Source organism: Phyllopteryx taeniolatus, chromosome 1 (assembly GCF_024500385.1).
Source record: "Phyllopteryx taeniolatus isolate TA_2022b chromosome 1, UOR_Ptae_1.2, whole genome shotgun sequence".
NCBI classification, from domain to species: Eukaryota; Metazoa; Chordata; class Actinopteri; order Syngnathiformes; family Syngnathidae; genus Phyllopteryx; species Phyllopteryx taeniolatus.
In genome coordinates, this window is record NC_084502.1 from 28991753 (window position 1) to 29012083 (window position 20331).

Below are 20331 nucleotides of genomic sequence, written 5' to 3' on the forward strand. Positions count from 1 at the left end.
CATAGGCGAAAAATAACAGATTGATTAAAAATAAATTAAGTGTTACGAATGTGCTAATGACTATGGGATAACTTGGCATGAAAACAAATTATTTTAACTTCATGTCTGGGTGGACTATTGCTCAGTACTAAAGCGCATTTAAATATAAACTCATTTTCATTGTGTTTTTCGTTTCTCTCCAAGCACCGTTATGACTGTGAAAACCATTTGTGTCATGTTAATACATATATTGTGCATTACGTATATCGTTAACAACAAATTTAAAGTCTGAAGTCACAGAAAATTGTGGCAAGCAAATATTTAAGTTGAAAATGTTGTTCAAATTAATGTTAAGAAAAGATTTGGTGAGGAAAATTCTTGGAATACCTTTTCAAAGTAAAGAAAAAAAATGAGTTTCTGTAAAAATGTAAGATGTTCTGCAAAATGAAAAGAACAAATCAATTTAGCAAGAAACATGAAGTAGACGCACTTTATTTGCTTTAGTGGGCCACATAAAATAATGTGCCAGGTCTGATCTGGCCGCCGGGCCTCGAGTTTGACACCTGAGTCAATATCACCTTTAAGGTGATTTTGAGACTTCCCAATTTCATTCCCCCCAGCCCCCACAAAAACAGTTGAGCTTTTCCAACTTCATATTCATTGTATTAACTATGTGTATTTGTTATGTTGTTAGAAATGCATATCGGCTAAGCTCACACAGTTTTTTTTTTATAAATGACTGCAAGTCCACAATATACATGCAAAAGTTGTAGCTGATAAAAATCGCACACACTGTGTGTAAGATCACTTTTTGGCAGTCGACAATTTGGCTCGATTTAATCTGTCAATCAACAACCGATCCGTGGTGGAGCACCTTGCGAGGACTGTTGATATTTCTGGTTCGTTCCTGCGCTCGATCGCAACATCTGCAGCCCCCTCAAGGTCGCTGAGAAGAAGAGTAGAGGAGTTGTTCTTTATGAGCAGAGAATTACCAAATCCTTTGGCCATAGAGGGGGTTGAAGGTACGGTGACATCTTACCCGACGGCCAGGTGAGCTTTGACCTTCTGCTCAGGCGTCACTCTGGAAACATACTTCTTGGCCTCATATTTGTTGTTTCTCTTAATGCAGACTTCCACAAAGGCCTGAAGATAATACAGAATTTGTCAATTTAAAAAAGTTAAAAAGATTATTGAGGGTTGACTTGCACCTACCAGGTATCCTATCGGGGACTTCTTACTCTTTGAGAACTTCTCCAACTCTTCCCACTCCTCCTTCTCTGCCAAAGACTTAAGTTTCAACCACCAATACCTGGAAAAGCAGAGAAGATAGAATTTTAATTACATTAATTAAATCCTTGTAGAGTAAAAATGTCTTCTGAATTTGACACACCACAGAGAAGAGTGTTGTTAACAACCTTGTCAAATTTGAATGATTTAAAAAAAAAAAAAATAATCAAGTATATAAAATGAGGCTTCAAAACGGTGAAAAATCAAGCTGTTGTCGTTGTAGGCGTGTCTGCTGAATACGCTGAAATTACACCCCGCTCAATTGTCAACTATCCATTTAAATACTTACAGTAGACTACAACCTAGAAAAATGGATACTACTTCGTCTAGCATCTTTCTTATGCCTACACACTATATGTTTGAGCAGGGAAAATATATCGGCTTAAAGCCTCCAGTGGCTAGAATATACAGTGCCGTGAAAAAGTATTGCCCCCCCCTTCTCAAATTCTTAGATTTTTCATAGTTTCACCACTTTGTTTAAGATCATCAAACAAATGTCAATGTCAGATAAATATAACCCAAGAGAACTTAAAATGCTGTTTTTAAATGATTTCATTTATTAAGGGAAAAAAAATCAGCTAGCAGGCCCTGTGTGAAAAATAATGCCCCCCCTTAAATCATGAATGAATTGTAGCTAATCACAATTTGTTGTTACTTTTCACTGACCACACCCAAGCCTGATTACCTCCAGACCTGTTCAATCAAGAAAACACTTAAACAGAATCTGTCCCAACAAAATCAAGTTGGACAAAAGATCTAAAAAAAAAAATAAAAAGCTGTAACAAAATGACACGATACAAAGAAATTCAAGAACAGACTAGAAATAAAGTAATTGATCTATAAGTCTGGAAAGGGTTACAAAAGCCATTTCTAAAGCTTTTGGATTGCAGCAAACCATAGGGAGAGCCATTATCCTCACATGGAGAAAACATGGAACAGTGGTGAACCTTCCCAGGAGTGGCAGGCATACAAAGATTATCCCAAGAGAACAGCAATGACTCATCCAGGAGGCCACAAAGGAACTCAGGACAACTTCTAAAGAACCACAGTTAAGGTCAGTGATCATGACACAACAATAAGGAAGAGACTGGGCAAAAATGGCATCCATGGCAGAGTTCCAAGGCGAAAACCACTGCTGACCTAAAAGAACATAAAAGCTTACTTTTGAGAGAGAGAGAGAGAGAGAGAGAGAGCGAAATAGAGAGAAAAAAAAACCATCAAGACTTTTGTGAGAATTTTATATGGACTGACGAGATGAAAGTTGAGCTTTTTGGAAGGTGTGTGTCTCGTTACATCTGGCGTCAATGTAGCACAGCATTTGCGAAAAAGAACATCATACCAACAGTCAAATATGGTGGTGGTAGGGTGATGGTCTTGGGTTGCGTTTCTCCTTCAGGACCTCGACAACTTGCTGTGATAGATGGAACCATGAATTCTGCTCTTTAACTGAAAATGCTGCTGGAGAATGTTCAGCCATCAGTTCGAGACCTCAAGCTGGAGCGCACTTGGGTTCTGCAGCAGGATAACGATCCAAAACACACCAGCCAGTCAACTTCTGAATGGCTTAAAAAAACAAATTGAAGGTTTTGGAGTGATCCAGTCCAGAATTGAATCCGATTGAAATCCAGTGGCATAACCTTAAAAAGGCCGTTCATGCTCGAAAACCCTAATTTTTTGCTGAATTCAAACAATTCTGCAAGAAAGAGTGGGCCAAAATATCTCCAGAGAGATGTGAAAGACTAATTGCCAGTTATGAAAAATGCTTAATTTCAGTTGTTGCTTCTGAGGACGGCCCAACCAGTTATTAGGTTTAGGGGGCCATTACTTTTTCACACAGGGCCAGTTAACTTTTCAGTTTATTTTCCCTTAATAAATGAAATCACCATTTAAAAACAGCCTTTTAAGTACACTTGGGTTATATAGGTCTATATAGGTTGGTTGATGATCTTAAACATTAATGTGGGGAAACTATGCAAAAATATAAGAATTTGAGAAGGGGGCCAATACTTTTTCAGAGCACTATATCTCACCGGGTTGTCGCAGAGATTTATCATACTGCGACAACGAGGGGCTACGCCAGCGGGAAATATTTGCCTCTTGGAAATTCATCCTACGACCCAGATGCTTGACACCCCTGAGCTAAACAAACAAAGTGCAATGGAATCAGTTCCTCGATATCTCGATATACCTCTTGTCTGGTACTTTGAAGTCTCTGTAAAGTTGATCCGTCTGCTTGTAAAGTCCCAACATAAGCAGAGTCTCCATGGTTGTCTGGACAGGGAGTGACATTCCAAGAATAATATCAACTGATTAAGAGAATAATATCAACTGATTTAACAGCCTTAGTCGCCCCACCCTTTTATATACCTGTAGTGACGAGCCTAGAAGCCCAGCGCCCTTCTCGTCATCGAGTTTCTTTTGGAAACGGAGCAGACGCATCTCGTCTTCAGTGGCCTATAAAAATGGTTCGTCGTCGACGACGATTGTGCATGTAAATTAGTTGTTTGTCATCATCCAGACTGACATGAAGTCATTCAGAAGTCCATGTTCAGTCAGCTTGTTCTTACCCTGGAAGCAAACTCATTTTTCGCTTTGTTGTATTCATCGACGGCACTCTGCAGGTGAGACAGGCGGCTGTCTAACCTCTACAACACAAATTTAAACACATACACCAGTTTCTCAGTGTATTCCTACAGTGTAGACCTTTCAACCATGCTATCACACATACTATCGGATGGCAAAAGTTCAACCGCTCATATAGAAAATAATTTACGTCATTTGGCCAAGGCAGAGTGATTGAGAAAACAGGATAAATGGCTTGAATGGTGATTTTAGCTTTCTTCTCTACCGCCGTAGTCTGAATGTGTGAAATTTCAGTCGAAAAAAATCATCAGTTTCTGGCCAAAAAGAGGGAAAAAAGTAAAAAGAAATCGGTCAAGCAGAACTGTGGCTTCGATGGCATTATTTTTGGCTTTTGTGACGCCTCAAACTACAAAATAACAAAAACAAGACTGAGAAAGAGCGTTTGATGGCAAAATAATAATCATTTAGTTATTGAACGAAGAAACTCACCGTGAGCAACACTTACTCACAGCATGGCTTGAGTTGTACAACAGTGGCTTTTTTTAAATGGCGTTCCTCATTCACTCCATCTTCTCCCACAATCATGACCCTTCTAAATATCGCAACACCTACTGTTACTACCATACATATACATACTCCAAATTGGAGGTGCATTAACTTGTCTGACTTTGGGATTTGCGTTGGCATTTCTCTCCTTCATAATCACTGTGACAAGCAGAGATTTACACCTAATCTTTATCTTCTACTCAAAAGCTGTACTGATCTCAAATCTAAATGAGACAACACCGCCATCTACAGGGGGCTGTTAGTCATTACAGTGGCTTACAAACCTGAATTTCACAGACAAGCTGGGCAAGACCCTCCTACACCTAACCGCTGAAAAAGAGACTTGAAAAATATATACGTTGCTGGCAGTAAATGGTTGGACTCTTGGTGATGAATATAAATGTCATTGGCAGTGAATAAGTTAATTAACTTCTACATAGCTCCTTAGCACCATGATGCCACAAGACAGCAGCAAAGAAAAACGTTTGTCTAAATTAAACACCTAAATCCACTTCAACATATGCAGTGGGGCAAAAAAGTATTTAGTCAGTCACCAATTGTGTAAGTTCTCCCACTTAAAAAGATGACAGAAGCCTGCAACTTTCATCATCGGTATACCTAAACTATGAGAGACAAAATGAGAGGGCAAAAAAACACAAAAAAAAAACAAGATAAAAAAATTCCAGAAAATCAGTTTGATTTTTAAAGAATTTATAAGCAAATTATGGTGGAAAATAAGTATTTGGTCACCTACAAACAAGCAAGATTTATGGCTCTCACAGACCTGTAACTTCTTCTTTAAGAGGCTCCTCTGTCCTCCACTCGTTATAGTTACCTTATAGGACCAAAGTAACAAAGGCTACCATCAGTAACTGCTTAAGCCAGTCCATGTCCAGGCCCATCTGAAGTTTGCGAGAGAGCTTTTGGACGATCCAGAAGAGGATTGGGAGAATGTCATATGGTCAGATGAAACCAAAATAGAACTTTTTGGTAACAACTTGTTGTGTTTGGAGGAGAATGAATGTTGAGTTGCATCCAAAGAACACCATACCTACTGTGAAGCATGGGCATGGAAACATCATGCTTTAGGGCTGTTTTTCTGCAAAGGGACAGGACGACTGATCCGTGTAAAGGAAAGAATGAATGGGGTCATGTGTCGTGAGATTTTGAGTGAAAACCTCCTTCCCTTAGCAAGGGCATTGAAGATGAAACGTGGCTGGGTCTTTCAGCATGACAATGATCCAAACACACCGCCCGGGCAACGAAGGAGTGGCTTCGTAAGAAGGATTTCAAGGTCCTGGAGTGGCCTTGCCAGTCTTCGGATCTCAACCCCGTAGAAAATCTTTTGAGCGAGTTGAAAGTCTGTGTTGCTCAGCGACAGCCCCAAAACATCACTGTTCTAGAGGAGATTTGCATGGAGGAATGGGCCAAAATACCAGCAACAGTATGTGAAAACCTTGTGAAGACTTACAGAAAACATTTGATCTCTGTCATTGCCAAAAAAAAAGGGTATATAGCAAAGTATTGAGTACTTTTGTTATTGTCCTAATACTTATTTTCCACCATAATTTTCTAATAAATTCTTTAAACATCAGACCATGTGATTTTCTTCTCCTCATTTTGTCTCTCATAGGTGAGGTATACCTATGATGAAAATTACAGGCCTATCTCATCTTTTTAAGTGGGAGAACTTGCACAATTGGTGGTTGACTAAATACTTTTTTGCCCTAGTGTAATTCCTTGCCACCGAGATGCTACAAAATGACGCCAAATAATTTTATTGCTTTGGCCTGAACACAAAAATAGCACGTTGGTGAGTTTTTCAGCGAATAACGGAGGGCAGATTACACGCCCCAACCACCGCAAAAACACATCCACAAATAGGCAAATTTGCAAATGCCGCACCACAAATATGCGCAGGTTCACTGTACTACTACTCGTACCTTGTAGTACCTGATTTTGATCATGGTAACATGTCAATAGCGAGTAAAACCATGACGACCCAGGTTACAGTAAAACAAAATAAAAGCATGTCACTTTAGGGACTAAATATTGTATGATGACATCATTCTGGGACAAGCTAGTTTACTGAACTGGTTAAGACATGTGACTCGTGTCTGCAGGTCAAACCTTCTCTCTGTAACTGGTGGCGACATAATAGTTGGCCAGCTCCTGATGGTCATCATCCTGGTTATAAAGATCCCTCAGAGTTTCTTGTTCCTGCAGTTTACAAAACTAACAAACAAGACCCGCAAGTTGAATGATCTGAGAAACACATGACTCAGGAATCAAATACATTTTATGAAGATAAAGAGGAAGAGTACTTGTCTGTAGAGACTCAGAGCGACAGGCTGGTTTCTTAGTGTCATGAAGAAATCTCCTCTGTTCATCTCGTTCTTCAGGTAAGTAACAACTGTGTAAACTGACATACACACACGAACACAAATTTCTAAGTGTTTTCAGTCATTCATCAGGGCATGTGAGATTAGGTTTTTTTACAGCGACTGAGCCTTGCCACAATTAGCACAAAAAAAAAATCAAAGTAATTGACCGCCAAATGTTTATAATTGTCTATATCAATACTTTATACCATAAACCAGAAACTAAGATTCCAAAACAATATAAATTGCACATGTACATAGGGAAAACAACCCAGGCTAAACTTGGCTCCTCCCTAACATACACAAAGCTTGTCTCAATTGCGATGTATCACTTCAAAATATTTCTTTGACGCCAATTACTCTAGAGTAAACCCACACATATTCGCGGTCCAGCATTAACAAATTTGCAGATTTATGGGGGGAAACAAAGGTCGGTTATCTGCTGAAAAACTCACCTATTCACCTATAAACTAAAGAAATTGTACAAATATTATAACTTTTGCGTTAGTTTGAATTTGGTGTGAAAAGTTTTTTTTTTGTTAAAATGTTGTTGTTTTTTTTTAAATTACTTTAGTTTTACTCCATAAGATGTGGAAATTTATGTTGATGCCTTGATTGATTTTTTTTCTGAACAAAACTTTTATTTCTGTAAAGCTGGGCATAGGCATAATAAGCTGTGGCTTCACCCTATGCCTTTTTGGTTGGCTTTATCCTTTGTTGGTTTTCTCAAATGACTGATTGACTGAAAGCTAATCAAATCAAAACCTATGGAAACCTACTCCTATTCAGTGTTTTTGTGCCCAAACCTAAGCAATAGCAAAATTTCTTTGGCATCAACTGTTGGCCTACTGGTGCTGAAGTGAGTTGCTAAGGTGAATTCATGTGCTATTGACTGTTTTTGTGCTCAGGCCAACGCAATGAAATAGTCCTTTGCCACGATCTTGTGGCATCTGTAGGCAATCACAGTACAGTATAAACTTGGGCCACAGCTTATTTTTTGTATCGATTATTCCACCAATTATCCCCTTGACTAATCGAGCAATTGGATACAAATTTATTTTAAAAATGCATCATTAAACAACAAAATGTGCATGTAAGGTGCAGGCATTATTTTGGTCCACTTAGGCTCGCTATCCTTTCATGTGTGTGGCTTCAAAAGGCGGGGCCTGGACTGGCGAGTGATGTGGGAGTCAGCAAATGAGAGTGTAGCAGCTGGCTGTTAACTAGTTAACCGTTAGCCTGTCTGGGCTTCAGCTCTGGCCATTTTGTATGAATGTTTTTTAAGTGTTTATTTCCTTGTCATTTGTTCAATAAAGCAATTGAAAATGCACCGTCAGCTGTGTCTATCCTCGACCACTTACAATACATTCTAAGTAGTGGTGTCAGGCTACATTAAATTAGCTAACAATGTTTACGTTACCTTGTGTCGGCAATCGTAGATGTGCTGATTCTGCTTTATAGTAAACACATTGCATTTTGTTTTTTATGTATTTATTTTTTTAAGTGTGAACTGATCCCAAACTTTGGACATTCTCTGTCATTTAGGCACTCTTTCCTCCTTTTTTGATGTTTTATATATCCAGTATGAATTAACTTCTACACAGAGTGATGCACGCAGCTGCAGTAACAGTCTGTGTGGAAAAATTATCCCTGTGAAGCTTTGACCATATATAAAATATATAACTCTTTGTGAAATTTGTGCTCACGTTCTACGTTCACTCATACCCTGTGCATCTCCTGGGGGCTAAGCTCCCCTGTCCATAAAACCTAGTGACGCCCCTGGTATGAACAATTGTTGTGGCGGCTGGCTTGACTCCGACTCGAGGCTGCGCTGACCGCAGGGAAAAACAGGGAGTAAATCCATCCATCCATCCATTTTCTGAGCCGCTTCTCCTCACTAGGGTCGCGGGAGTGCTGGAGCCTATCCCAGCTATCATCGGGCAGGAGGCGGGGCACACCCCGAACTGGTTGCCAGCCAATCGCAGGGCACATACAAACAAACAACCATCCGCATACTCACATTCACACCAACGGGCAATTTTAGAGTCTCCAATTCATGCATGTTTTCATGCACGGGGAGAACATGCAAACGCCACACAGACGGGGCGGGGGATTGAACCCCGGTCCTCAGAACTGTGAGGCTGACGCTCTAGCCACTCGTCCACCGTGCCACCCAGGGAGTAAATAAAGAGGCAAAACACAACTGTCCAGTTCTTTGCAGTTTGTGACCACTACTAATTTATGGTTGAGCAGAACAATGGAGCCGAGCCTGTCCTTGACAATTCACTATATTGACGGGATTTTCAAATGAAAGGTCCGTGCTTGCAGCCTAATGTTACGATTTTATTTAGTTTATGTATAATTTGTTTTTGCTTCCATTGAGTTGCACTTTGTGATTTGACTCTTACATAGCATATTTATTCCGTTAGCCCTTGATAAATTTTAAATTCTTGGATATTTTTTAGGTTTTATTAATTATCATTGATTTGTATTTAAAGTTTCATTTTGCACTGAAAACTATTAACATATTGTTCATTGAAACGTAGTGTAATAAAAATACGGATGTTTTCCCTAACACGAGGAATAATCGTGATTAATAATCATGATTACAATATTTATCAAGATAATTGTGATTATCATTTTGGTCATAATCGTGGAGCCCTACTTTGGTGGCATCTTAGGGCCTTTCAGAAAGGGCACAAAACTGTGAATAGACGAGTTTTTCAGTAAATAGCTGCGGATAGCTTCCACTATGGACTGAAACATGTGCCAATAGGAACTGAATTTGAATCATTTATATTTGAATTGCTAAAAAAATCAACTTAACATTATTTGAATTTGTATCGTTTAATTTGAAACATTGGATTTAAAAACTGAATCTGAAGACTATAATTTTTAATTGGATTTATTAGTGTGGAACTGAAGTCCAATAAACTTGAAAGTGAATATATGATTATTTTATCCGAAATTAAAAGTCTAATTATTTTTCATTTAATTTCAATCATTTTAGATTCAGTTCTACAAATTAAATTTCAAATTAGCTGTGCCAGGCATCCGGGTAGTGTAGGAATAGCAATCAATCAGCGATACCGATCTCCTCTTCGGCCAATCAGCGACTTCGATTTTGAGCACGTGACATAGGGACTCTCCCGTAAGGCAGAGTTCTGACCAGCAACAGTATTTATCCTTTATACCACCTTTCCTAAACCTTTGTGGAACGCATCATATGGTCAGAAAGAGATAAAAAGGTGCTTCCTTTCGAACATAGGAAAGGACAAATCACACCGACATGACTACTAAATATGAACAAGGAATGCTGGACTACAATTCATTCATGTAAACCCCCTAAATTCATTTGACACAGTGCTGTCTGTATCGATATGTGCTGTGTGCTGTTTCTACCCCTAGTTGTCAGTAAAGCCTAAGGCATAGAGTTCAATGCCTGGATGATGTTATGTTGGGGGGGGGGGGGGAGCGGAAAGACGACATAGTTACGGAGGTGTGATATGTCCTTTCCTATGTTCAAAAGGAAGCCCTTTTTTATCTCTTTCTGACCATATGATGCATTCCACAAGGGTTTCTATTAGCAGGTGGGTACAGCCATTAGACATACCCAGGTCAGTGTCTCCACTCTCTACAGCTTTACTAAGAGCCAGCTGACTCCTCTTCATCTTTAGTAGAAGAGGAACTTGCTCACCAGACCGAGCTTCTGAGTCCAACAGCTGGGGAGCACACAGAGACATCAAATTGGATAGATCAACATTCAGATAGGTTTTCATGAAGCACAGGGTATTTTCATTACAACCTTTGTCTACCAAAGTTGTTACGATGACTATTAACAGTTGGTGTTAATATATATAATAACACGTCCACACATAATAGCAAGATATGTAAACTTAACAAAAATGGATATGTGTAAACGTCAGAAGGAGTGTCCAGTATGTACCTTGATGGCGAGCTCTGTGCGTCCACATTCATAGGCTTTAGCAGCAATGTGCGAGTACGACACACCCAATGAGTCTCCCACCTTGAGGCACACCGCTCTGGCTATGGCCTCATCTGATAGTTCCTTCTGCTGGACCTGGCCATGCCCACATAGAGATACACAAGAAAAGACAGTTCCATTGGTCAAAGGGAGTAAGTACTCTGTGATGGGACAAGGTGAGGAGGCAAGGTGGATCACTTACTTTACATGCAGCCCAGTGCTTGAGAACCCTGCTGACCCCCTGATAATCTGGAATCTTCAGGTAACGGCAGATTTCTATAGCCAATTGATACAATTGACGATACACCAACCTACACTCACACACAAACACATAATTGTATTGATATTGCCAGAAATTACAGGACAGAAGTCAAGTTGACTTACCTGTCAATCAACACCTGCAGGGTCATCTGTTTGAATCTGTGATCAAATGTCAAGGAGGTCACCAAGTTATTTGTGTGTACTTTGCTGGGTGTGCCGTGGCGGTACATTGCATTTGCATTAAGTGCGGCCCCCAATTTTTTTTTAAAAATGCTACGTGAAATGGTTTCCTGTTGTGTATTGGAAATGACATTAGAGTTTGTATGGGAATTTGCGCCCCCTTGGGGACCAACCCACTGTAGAAGAGATGCAATCACAATCAATTCCTTAACATAAGAAAGCAAGCATGCTGGGAAATAAATCCAAAAAGTGTGTGTTTGTATGTATGTGGAGGGGTGCGCTCACAGAGGATGAGTGTGCGTGGTGTGAGTGTGAGCATTAGGATACTGAGTGTGCGTGAGTGGCAGACCCACACTGCACTCTCTAACAGCATTCAAGATGCGCAGCTCTCGACAGGTGGATACAAAGTGCTCTGGACTGAAGTCTGTCAGGAAACATTTACCGAAGGATGCCGCCTGGTGAATGTGTGATTATATAAACACAAAATACACCATTAACATACATTTACAGTCCCCTCCAAAAGGATTGCAACGGCAAGGTCAGTTCCTTTGTGTTTTGTTGTATACTGAAGACACTTGGGTTGCAGATCAAAAGATGAATATGAGACGAAAGTTCAGAATTCCACCTTTTATTTCATGCTATTTATATCTAAATGTGTTAAACAACTCAGGACAGAGCACCTCTTGTTTGAAGCCACCGATTTTTCAAGTGACCAAATGTATTGGAACAGACATTATTAAATTAACTTAACGTAAATAACATTTAATATTTGGTGGCATAACCCTTACTTGCAATAACTGCATCAAGCCTGCAACCCATTGACTTCACCAGACTGTTGCATTCTTCATTTGAAATGCTTTTCCAGGCCTTTGCTGCAGCCTCTTTCAGTTCTTGTTTGTTTCTGGGGGTTTCTCCCTTCAGTCTATTCTTCAGGAGATAAAATGCATACTCTATTGGGTTAAGGTCCAGTGAATGACTTGGCCAGTCTAAGACCATCCACTTTCCCCCCTGATGAAGTCCTTTGTTTTGTAGGCAGTGAGTTTTAGTTCATTATCTTGTTGCATGATGAAGCTTCTCCTGATTAGTTGGGATGCATTTTTCTGTAACTTGCCAGACAAAATGGTTTTGTAGACTTCAGAATTCATTCTGCTGCTACCATCATGAATTACATCACCAACAAAGACTAGTGAGCCCTTTCCAGAAGCAGCCATGCAACCCCAAGCCATGACATTAGCTCCACCAAGCTTCACAGATGAGCTTGTGTGTTTTGGATCATGCGCAGATCATTTCTTTCTCTCCATACTTTGGCCTTTATCTTGGTCTCATCAGTCCATAAAACTTTGTTCCACAACTTTTGTGGCTCATCTCTGTACTTCTTTGCAAAATCCAATCTGGTCTTCCAATTTTTTTTGCTGATGAGTGGTTTGCATCTTGTGGTATTTCCTCTCTCCAAGTCTTCTTTGAACAGTGGATTGTGATACTGTCACCCCTGCCCTGTGGAGGTTGGCAGTGATGTCACTGATTGTTGTCTTTGGGTGTTTCTTCACAGCTCTCACAAAGTTTCTGTCATCAACTGCTGTGGATACCCTTGCCTGACGTGTTCGATGTCTGTTGTTCAGTACACCAGTAGTTTATTTCTTCTTCAGGACATTCCAAATTGTTGCATTAGCTATGCCCAATGTTTGTGCAATAGCTCTGATCGATTTTCCCTCTTCTCTCAGCTTCAAAATGGTTTGCTTTTCTCCCATAGACAACTCTCTGGTCTTCATGTTTCCCTAATAGCGAATGCAGTTTTCACAGGTGAAACGCTAAGCCAAAAACAAGCACTATCTAATGTTTAAGCAATCAATCTAAAAGGCAACATCTGAGCAACGAGAAACACCCATCAGTCACATTTTCCAATACTTTTGCTCACTTGAAAAGTGGGTGGTTTCAAACAAACGGTGCTCTGACCTGAGTTGTCTAACACATCTACATGTGAATACTACGGTGGCCTGGAAGTGGAAAACAATATAAAAAAAGCTAAAACACTTTTACATTTCAGGAAACAAATTAACAAAAACCGAAACACTTTTACACAAGACGAAACACCCGGAAAGGGAATTTCCCATTTCGCAGACATTCTTAGAAATTCCACGCCCATTCTCGGCAAGACCAGCCCCGCTTCAACATGATTGGCTCCTGCATCGCGGGAAGGGTAGGCTATGCAGATGGAACAAGATGTCCATCCCAAATCGCGATTGTATATATGGAAGTCCTGAACAGCAAGCCTGTATAGGCGTTTGATGCTGTATATACAATATATTGTACTTGATCAGGCGGCACGGTGACCGACTGGTTTGCATGTTCTCCCCGTGCCTGCGTGGGTTTTCTCCGGGCACTCCGGTTTCCTCCCACATCCCAAAAACATGCATTAATTGGAGACTCTAAATTGCCCGTAGATGTGAATGTGAGTGCGGATGGTTGTTTGTTTGTATGTGCCCTGTGATTGGCTTGCAACCAGTTCAGGGTGTGCCCCGCCTCCTGCCCGATGACAGCTGGGATAGGCTCCAGCACGCCCGCGACCCTAGTGAGGAGAAGCGGCTCAGAAAATGGATGGATGGATGGATGGATGTAATTGATCAAATTTCTTAAACCACAAAAAGATAGATTAAGAGTTAATGAAGAAGCAGGTTGCTAAAGAGAGGATGCTGGCGAGAATTAAAGTGAGAGTGTGGATATTTGCAAGGAAGCTGCTGGCTCCATTCATTTTTGAACGTACCGAGCAAGGGATCTACCTTGCATACATTCTGGTCACAAGCTATGCTTTTTCATCTACAGGCACATTATACATTATGAATATAGTTTAGCATTGATGTTAAACAACATTTGATGATTTACATACTATTTATATGGCTTGCGCAGAGGTGACGCGGCAGCACGGCTTGCAAACCCGGAAATGTATTTTCACCGTAGGGGAAAGCTTCTGTGCATTTTGATTGAATGTAAGATGGGACGTGAAGACGCCGTGCAACGGAGATTATAATTTTGAATCGCGTCAAAACCAGTGGCCGACCGATCAGCCGCTCAAGGAAACCACCCGACTGAACTATGGCGCAGTGTGCGTGGTTTGGCAACTGTTTCCTGACAGTTTCTTAGACATTTCTAAGAATGTCTGTGAACTGGGATGTTCCCTTTCCGGGTGTTTCGGCTTTTTTAATTTGATTAGTCTTTTGTAAAAGTGTTTTGGCTTTTGTTAATTTGTTTCCTGAAATGTAAACGTGTTTCAGTTTTTGTTAATTAGTTTCCTGAAATGTAGAAGTGTTTCGGCTTTTGTTAACATGTTTCGTCTTTTGTAAAAGTGTTTGGGTTTTTGTTAATTTGTTTCCTGAAATGTAAAAGTGAGTCGAATTTTGTTAATCGGTTTCCTGAAATGTAAGTGTTTCGCAATTTGTTAAATTGTTTTGCACTTCCAGGCCACCGTAAAATACCATGAAATAAAAGCTGGAATTCTGAACTTTTGTCTCATATTTATCTTTTGATCTAAAACCCAAATGTCTTCAGTATACAACAAAAACAAAGGAATTGACCTTGTCATTCCAATACTTTTGGAGGGGAATGTACGAAACAATAATGGACCTTTTCAGAATGTTTGTAAATAACAGGCGCCAGGGTACTACCGAGTGGCAGAAAGTGATTGAAAACGATGACACATTCAAATTAAGGTGGTAGAGAAGAAGGCGAACATCATCATTAAAGATTTTTACACAGTTTTCTTAATCATTCTGTCAAGTGACATTTGCTTGGGCTTTTGCCACCTGGAGATACGTGTGACGTCATGGTCTCTAAATGGGGCAATATCTCACCCGGAGCAGGGCCTTCTGGGTGTTGGAGTCGTATTCATGTCCTGCCCCCTCTACACACTGTCTGACAGCCTCTCCGAGCATGCCTTGCTCCTTGATTTCCCGCAGATACTCATCAGCCTTTTGACTGGACTTCTATACTCACACACAGAACACACACACACACACACGTTACTTTTGGACAAATAAGCATGGGGTAAGGGAAACATGAGACTCTACCTCATACTCGCGGTGGGCCTCCAGAAGCAGTGCTCCAGGTGCCATCGAAGCGATTTTGAAGATGTCCTGACAGACTAGAGGAACCTCCTGCAGCAGTTCCTGATTGGTTGAGCTGATGATCCGAATGCCATCCATCTCACCAACACAAACACACTGACTTTCTAGTGGGAATCTACATCCGGGTCAAGGATAAAACCCTCTGAGAAGAAGTAACCTGGAGAACGTGGATGAAGCCTTGACAGAAGAGTGGAACTTTGTTTTTAGAGCTCAGTCTCAGTTATTCAGGATACTGAATGATGTCGTTGCACATTCCGGCCACTAGGAGGAGGTGGTCCCACACCATCACCACAGACGGCTGCTGGGATTTTGGTCTGCGACACCTGGACATGTAGACGTGCATACATAACATGAATATACAATATGTAAAAATACACATGCACAAGCAGGCATACAATATAACAGACAGGCATAGACAGATACATTAAGAATAAGCATCTCCATCATCGAATCCGATTATAATACCTGTATACAGGTATTATAATAAATTAGAATATAATTGAAAACTGCATTTATTGTATTACATAGTTCAATTAAAAAGTTAAACTCATATACCATAAACATTCACTAAACATACACTACACGCAGTGGAATATTTCTTGATATTTTTTTTATAGTTGCAGATAACGAAAACCCTAAATTTCCCATCTTAAGAAATTGGAATATTACATAAAGAAATTATTTTTAATATAGAAATTAGGTATAACGTGGGCTTCTGAGTTTTATGAATCTCTATAATATGAGTTTCGCTTTTAGAATTGAACTACTGAAATAAACTTTGATGACACCGAATTGTAATTTATTGGCCCACCGCACACTGAGCGACAGGGGTGAAGTGGACCATCGCGAAAAAATTACAGTAGGCGACTTTGCGACACACCAAGTGATTGAGCACTGCACATCTACTGATGACCTGAAACTGAAAAACTGCAACCCAGTATGAGGTTTTGTGGCTCCAGATACAGTGTATGCAGGAAAACGGGCTATAATGATGGAGATGAACGCACCTGTGCATTTCGGCAACACAGGCTCTCCATGCTTTGCTTTCTAGCCACAGGTAAATATGAAATTATAAACATAGTTGAGTATTATTATAAAGCCCAACACTGTATATTCTGAATTGGTACACCTTGGCGGTATTGTGGCCGCCGCCGGCCAGCTTGGTCCCGCTTATGCTTAGAACCTGGAAAGCTCATGTGCAGACTGTTACATCTGCGACGTTGTGACGTAGTTTACTCTCAATTTAGCTTTTGAATCGCAACAAAATCAGTGGCCGACGGTCAACCATTCATGAAATCTAGCGGCCGAACACCATAAACTGCACGAATGTTCAGTTGTTTTCAGGCGTGTGTCAAGTCAAGAAGGTTTGTCTTGACTTCACACACACACACACTCTCTCTCTCTCACACAGTGGTCAGGGGAATGACAGACCAGTAAACAGAGAGACAGGTACATACCAGACCATCTGTTTGGGCGGTATCCTCACTTTGGTGTCGACCTCACTCAGCTTGTTCTGAAGATGAATTCACACATCAATCATATCACAGAGCCCACACCCTCCCCTTCTATAAGGTGGTTCAAATGTGATGAGACATTAATGAGGTTCACCTGAAGTTGGGCTAAGCCTGTCCACAGGTGTCCAGTGTCAGTGAAGAGAGCAAGATATTTGTAACTGAATGACGCCGACATATGGACGATGTTACCCAACTGAGGACTGAGTCCTGGAGCACACTAACAACATGGATAGAACACGACATGCATGTTTTACTGTCTGTACACTTTGTGCAAGTACACCAGCCAGCAGTCTGTCTCACCACAGAAGTACAGGAAGTATTGTCAAGGATATAGAGTTCAGATCCGGTGGCCAACAAGACTTTGGTCTGGCGGTCTTGCGTGAGGACAACCCAACAGGACGGCGCCGCCTGTAGGCCTGACATACAAGACAGTTGATGTGATAACATTATCTGAGGAGTGGGAAGGTGGTCACTCAGGGCTGGTGTTACCTGGGACAGCGGGTAACCTCCTTAGCTTCAAATCAGTGATATTGGTGGCCAAGGTGAACCGAAAAGAGCCCGTTACTATGGCAACACCCGTCCCATAGGGAGAATGGAACACCCTGGCTTCTAAGACCTGAGACTGGACCACTTCCTGCAACATAACACAGTTCATTTTGCACATTATTGGAGGAGTATATGCAAATAAATTTAGAAAATGCAATGTGCTTGAACAAACCTACGATGATTTGGCCACTTTAACCACCACGCCCGAAAGACAGGTGCAAACTGACACCGCTATGCGAAACCATGTGTGTAACCACGGTTACTGTGGCGAGGAGGAGTATCATGCAAAATGAGAGGCAATAAGGATAACGGATTTTTCCCGCTTGTGCAAACGTTTTTGAAATGGCAGAAACAATAAATATCAACACACATTCTATTCAGCAAAGCAATTTTGGAGATCCTGAATGATTAATGGGCTGACTTGGAGCCAGTCACAAAAAGGAGTCACGCCATACCATAATTGACTAAACTTTCAATTAAAACTATCCGAGCTACACCATCTTTTAAACTTTTATCACTGTTGCCAACACAGCACGAAATCTGTTAACATGAGTGAATTTAGTGCCCGCTATTTGGAATGCTAATAAATCAGGCCCTTGGTGTTTACTCAGAGTTGATGACTAACACATTTATTAACAGACAAACTGCCACAGGTTTACCTGTCCCATGCTGAAGTGCCTCTTGAAGGAGCCAAACAGGTCATAAATGAGAACTGAACCATCTTCTTGAATACACAACAACTCATCTGAGACTGTCCAGCCCAGCTGAATCACAGGACCGCTTTTCCACTATCACACGTACACACAAACTGTCAGCACAGGGTAAAGATGAGTTCATTGGTATGAGCAGTGCCACTTGTGCTTACCGGGAAACTGGCAATGGCAACTCCAGAAGCAGAATAAATCTCCAACTGAGGACGACAACTTGGAGAACGCCTCAAAGGTTCTCTGAGGAGAGCTGCGACAAACCAACAAAAACAATCAGTTGGGCCATTAAGGACATACTGCGTGGGCACGTGTGTACCTATAGGGCCACCGTAAGGTGCCGCCGCAACTAAGCAGTCCTTGAGTCCATCTCTCAGGTTCCAACTCATCTCATACAGCTCTGTTTTACTGCCAAAACACAACACACAAATGCGCTCTGTTAGCTCAATCTGCAGTCTCACTTAAGGTAGGATAAAAAGTAGATCCATGTCTAATTTGTAGCTTTTTTCATTATAATTTTAACGTATGGATGTGCTGAGCCATGCAATTTTAATGGCTGATTTTCCTTTTTTTTTTTTTTTTTTTAAATCACTTCTGAAAAGTCACTTTCACAGACTGACTTTTATTTGATGTTGTATTTCCCCCCTTTTATATATCTACTTGTATATCCATCCATTTTCTGAGCTGCTTCTCCTCACAAGGGTCGCGGGCGTGCCGGAGCCTATCCCAGCTATCTCCGGGTAGGAGGCGGGGTACACCCCAACTGGTTGCCAGCCAATCGCATATCTACTGGTTAATTTATCCATTTGATTTTTATTCTATTTAATTAGTTATTTTATGATTATTTGATTGTGTTTTACAATGTATTTCTCTATCTATTCTTTATCGACCCACATCTGCCCTCCTTGTCTCAGTTGGGTTCTTGCATTTGTCTTCTCAATCCTTTTATTTGTTGTTCTACCATGTTTTCTACCATATATGAGCATGACGATTGGCATCTTATTGTGTTTTATACAAGCTGTTCTGTCTGTCAAAAGCAAAACACTTCGTAAACACGTGTTTTTAAACGTGCTATATATATAAACTTATTATTCTTAATACATTTTATGGACGTGTACATGTTTTGACAAAAAAAAAAAACGACATTTATCCAATAACACCTTCTTATCAGAGAGGAAAAGACATACATTTGTATTCTTTTTGTGGAGGTTGTGCATGTTTTTACAGCCTTAAAATGAATGTTATCTTTCAGCTGCGAATAAACATCAAATCATCACAACTACGACGATGATGGCACGATAAATAGTCCGAGTCACAAAAGATGTAAGTAGCAGCAATGCCAGAAAAATATACTTCAACGTAAATAAAGAAAATGTTAATTATGGGTATGCAGCTGCATGTTTACTGCCCCATCTTGTTCCTGATATTAGCCGCTCCACTGATGCTGAAACTTACCGGTAAAAAGCTTCTCCCAGCGGATTCCAGTTGGCTGTTATTAGAGCCATGCTGTATATTCCTCCGGCTGAGACTTAAATTTATCAGGATGGCAAATGTAATATATATTGATATATGTACTGTATGTATTTATTTTTCTTTTTTACTCGTTTTAGCTTCTGGTCGGCCAGCTGATTACTTCCACCAGACAAGTCTCCTTCTTTGGTATTTAAAGGCAACTAACAGCTTCACACGAGACGCAATACCGCCCTCTGCTGGACAGCGCATCACACCAATAATGCCTGAACTAAAACTGCTACAGTTGCTTTGGCCTGGTTTGCAGACTTCATTTCCTAAAAAGAAGACAAACTATCGATGTTTCACTTATACGTACATACATACATGTTCTTAATTTTTCCTAACTTCTGTGAGTGGGATGCGACTTAGCGACAAAGGGATAATATTATCAACAGAATTTATCCTCTATTTATCCAGGTAAGGCAATTGAGAACAGATTCTCAATTTGCAGTCCCGATCTGGCCACAGACAGTAGAGTACAACAAAGCAAAATAGAAGTAAATATAAATACAATAAAAACCAATAAATACAGGGGAACCTCGATTTAACAGACCCCAATTTAACGGATTTTGGATTTAACGGACAAAAAAATATTGCCCAGTTGGAACCCAAATTCACCCCTCCCATGCACCAGTGAGGTAAATTTTGATAAACCTTAAAACTTTTAAAACATATTTATGCTTTTTTTATATATATATTTATTTACAATTTTGTACGGTACTGGGTGTTTTTAGG

At 40.4% G+C, this 20331-nt stretch overlaps 1 protein-coding gene across 2 annotated transcripts; it reads right to left on the reverse strand.

The window, feature by feature from the left end:
- Positions 1 to 455: 455 nt before the first annotated feature.
- vps16 (VPS16 core subunit of CORVET and HOPS complexes) lies at positions 456 to 19757 on the reverse strand. 2 transcript variants are annotated; one of them, XM_061786348.1, is made up of 24 exons: positions 19540 to 19756; positions 18404 to 18492; positions 18246 to 18337; positions 18040 to 18168; positions 17324 to 17468; positions 17135 to 17250; positions 16929 to 17051; positions 16778 to 16833; positions 15554 to 15643; positions 15264 to 15435; positions 15048 to 15179; positions 11530 to 11657; positions 11146 to 11181; positions 10964 to 11072; positions 10723 to 10857; positions 10390 to 10498; positions 6720 to 6817; positions 6526 to 6630; positions 3834 to 3911; positions 3634 to 3720; positions 3455 to 3537; positions 1192 to 1288; positions 1019 to 1122; positions 456 to 925 (listed from the first exon to the last, which is right to left on the reverse strand). In XM_061786348.1, the coding sequence occupies exons 1-24, from the start codon at positions 19587 to 19589 to the stop codon at positions 784 to 786; spliced, it is 2505 nt and encodes an 834-aa protein (XP_061642332.1). In that variant the 5' UTR covers positions 19590 to 19756; the 3' UTR covers positions 456 to 783. The 2 variants fall into 2 exon arrangements, with proteins under 2 accessions (XP_061642332.1, XP_061642340.1); XM_061786356.1 differs by lacking the exon at positions 3834 to 3911 and having other exon boundaries at positions 19540 to 19757.
- Between the last annotated feature and the right edge of the window lie 574 nt (positions 19758 to 20331).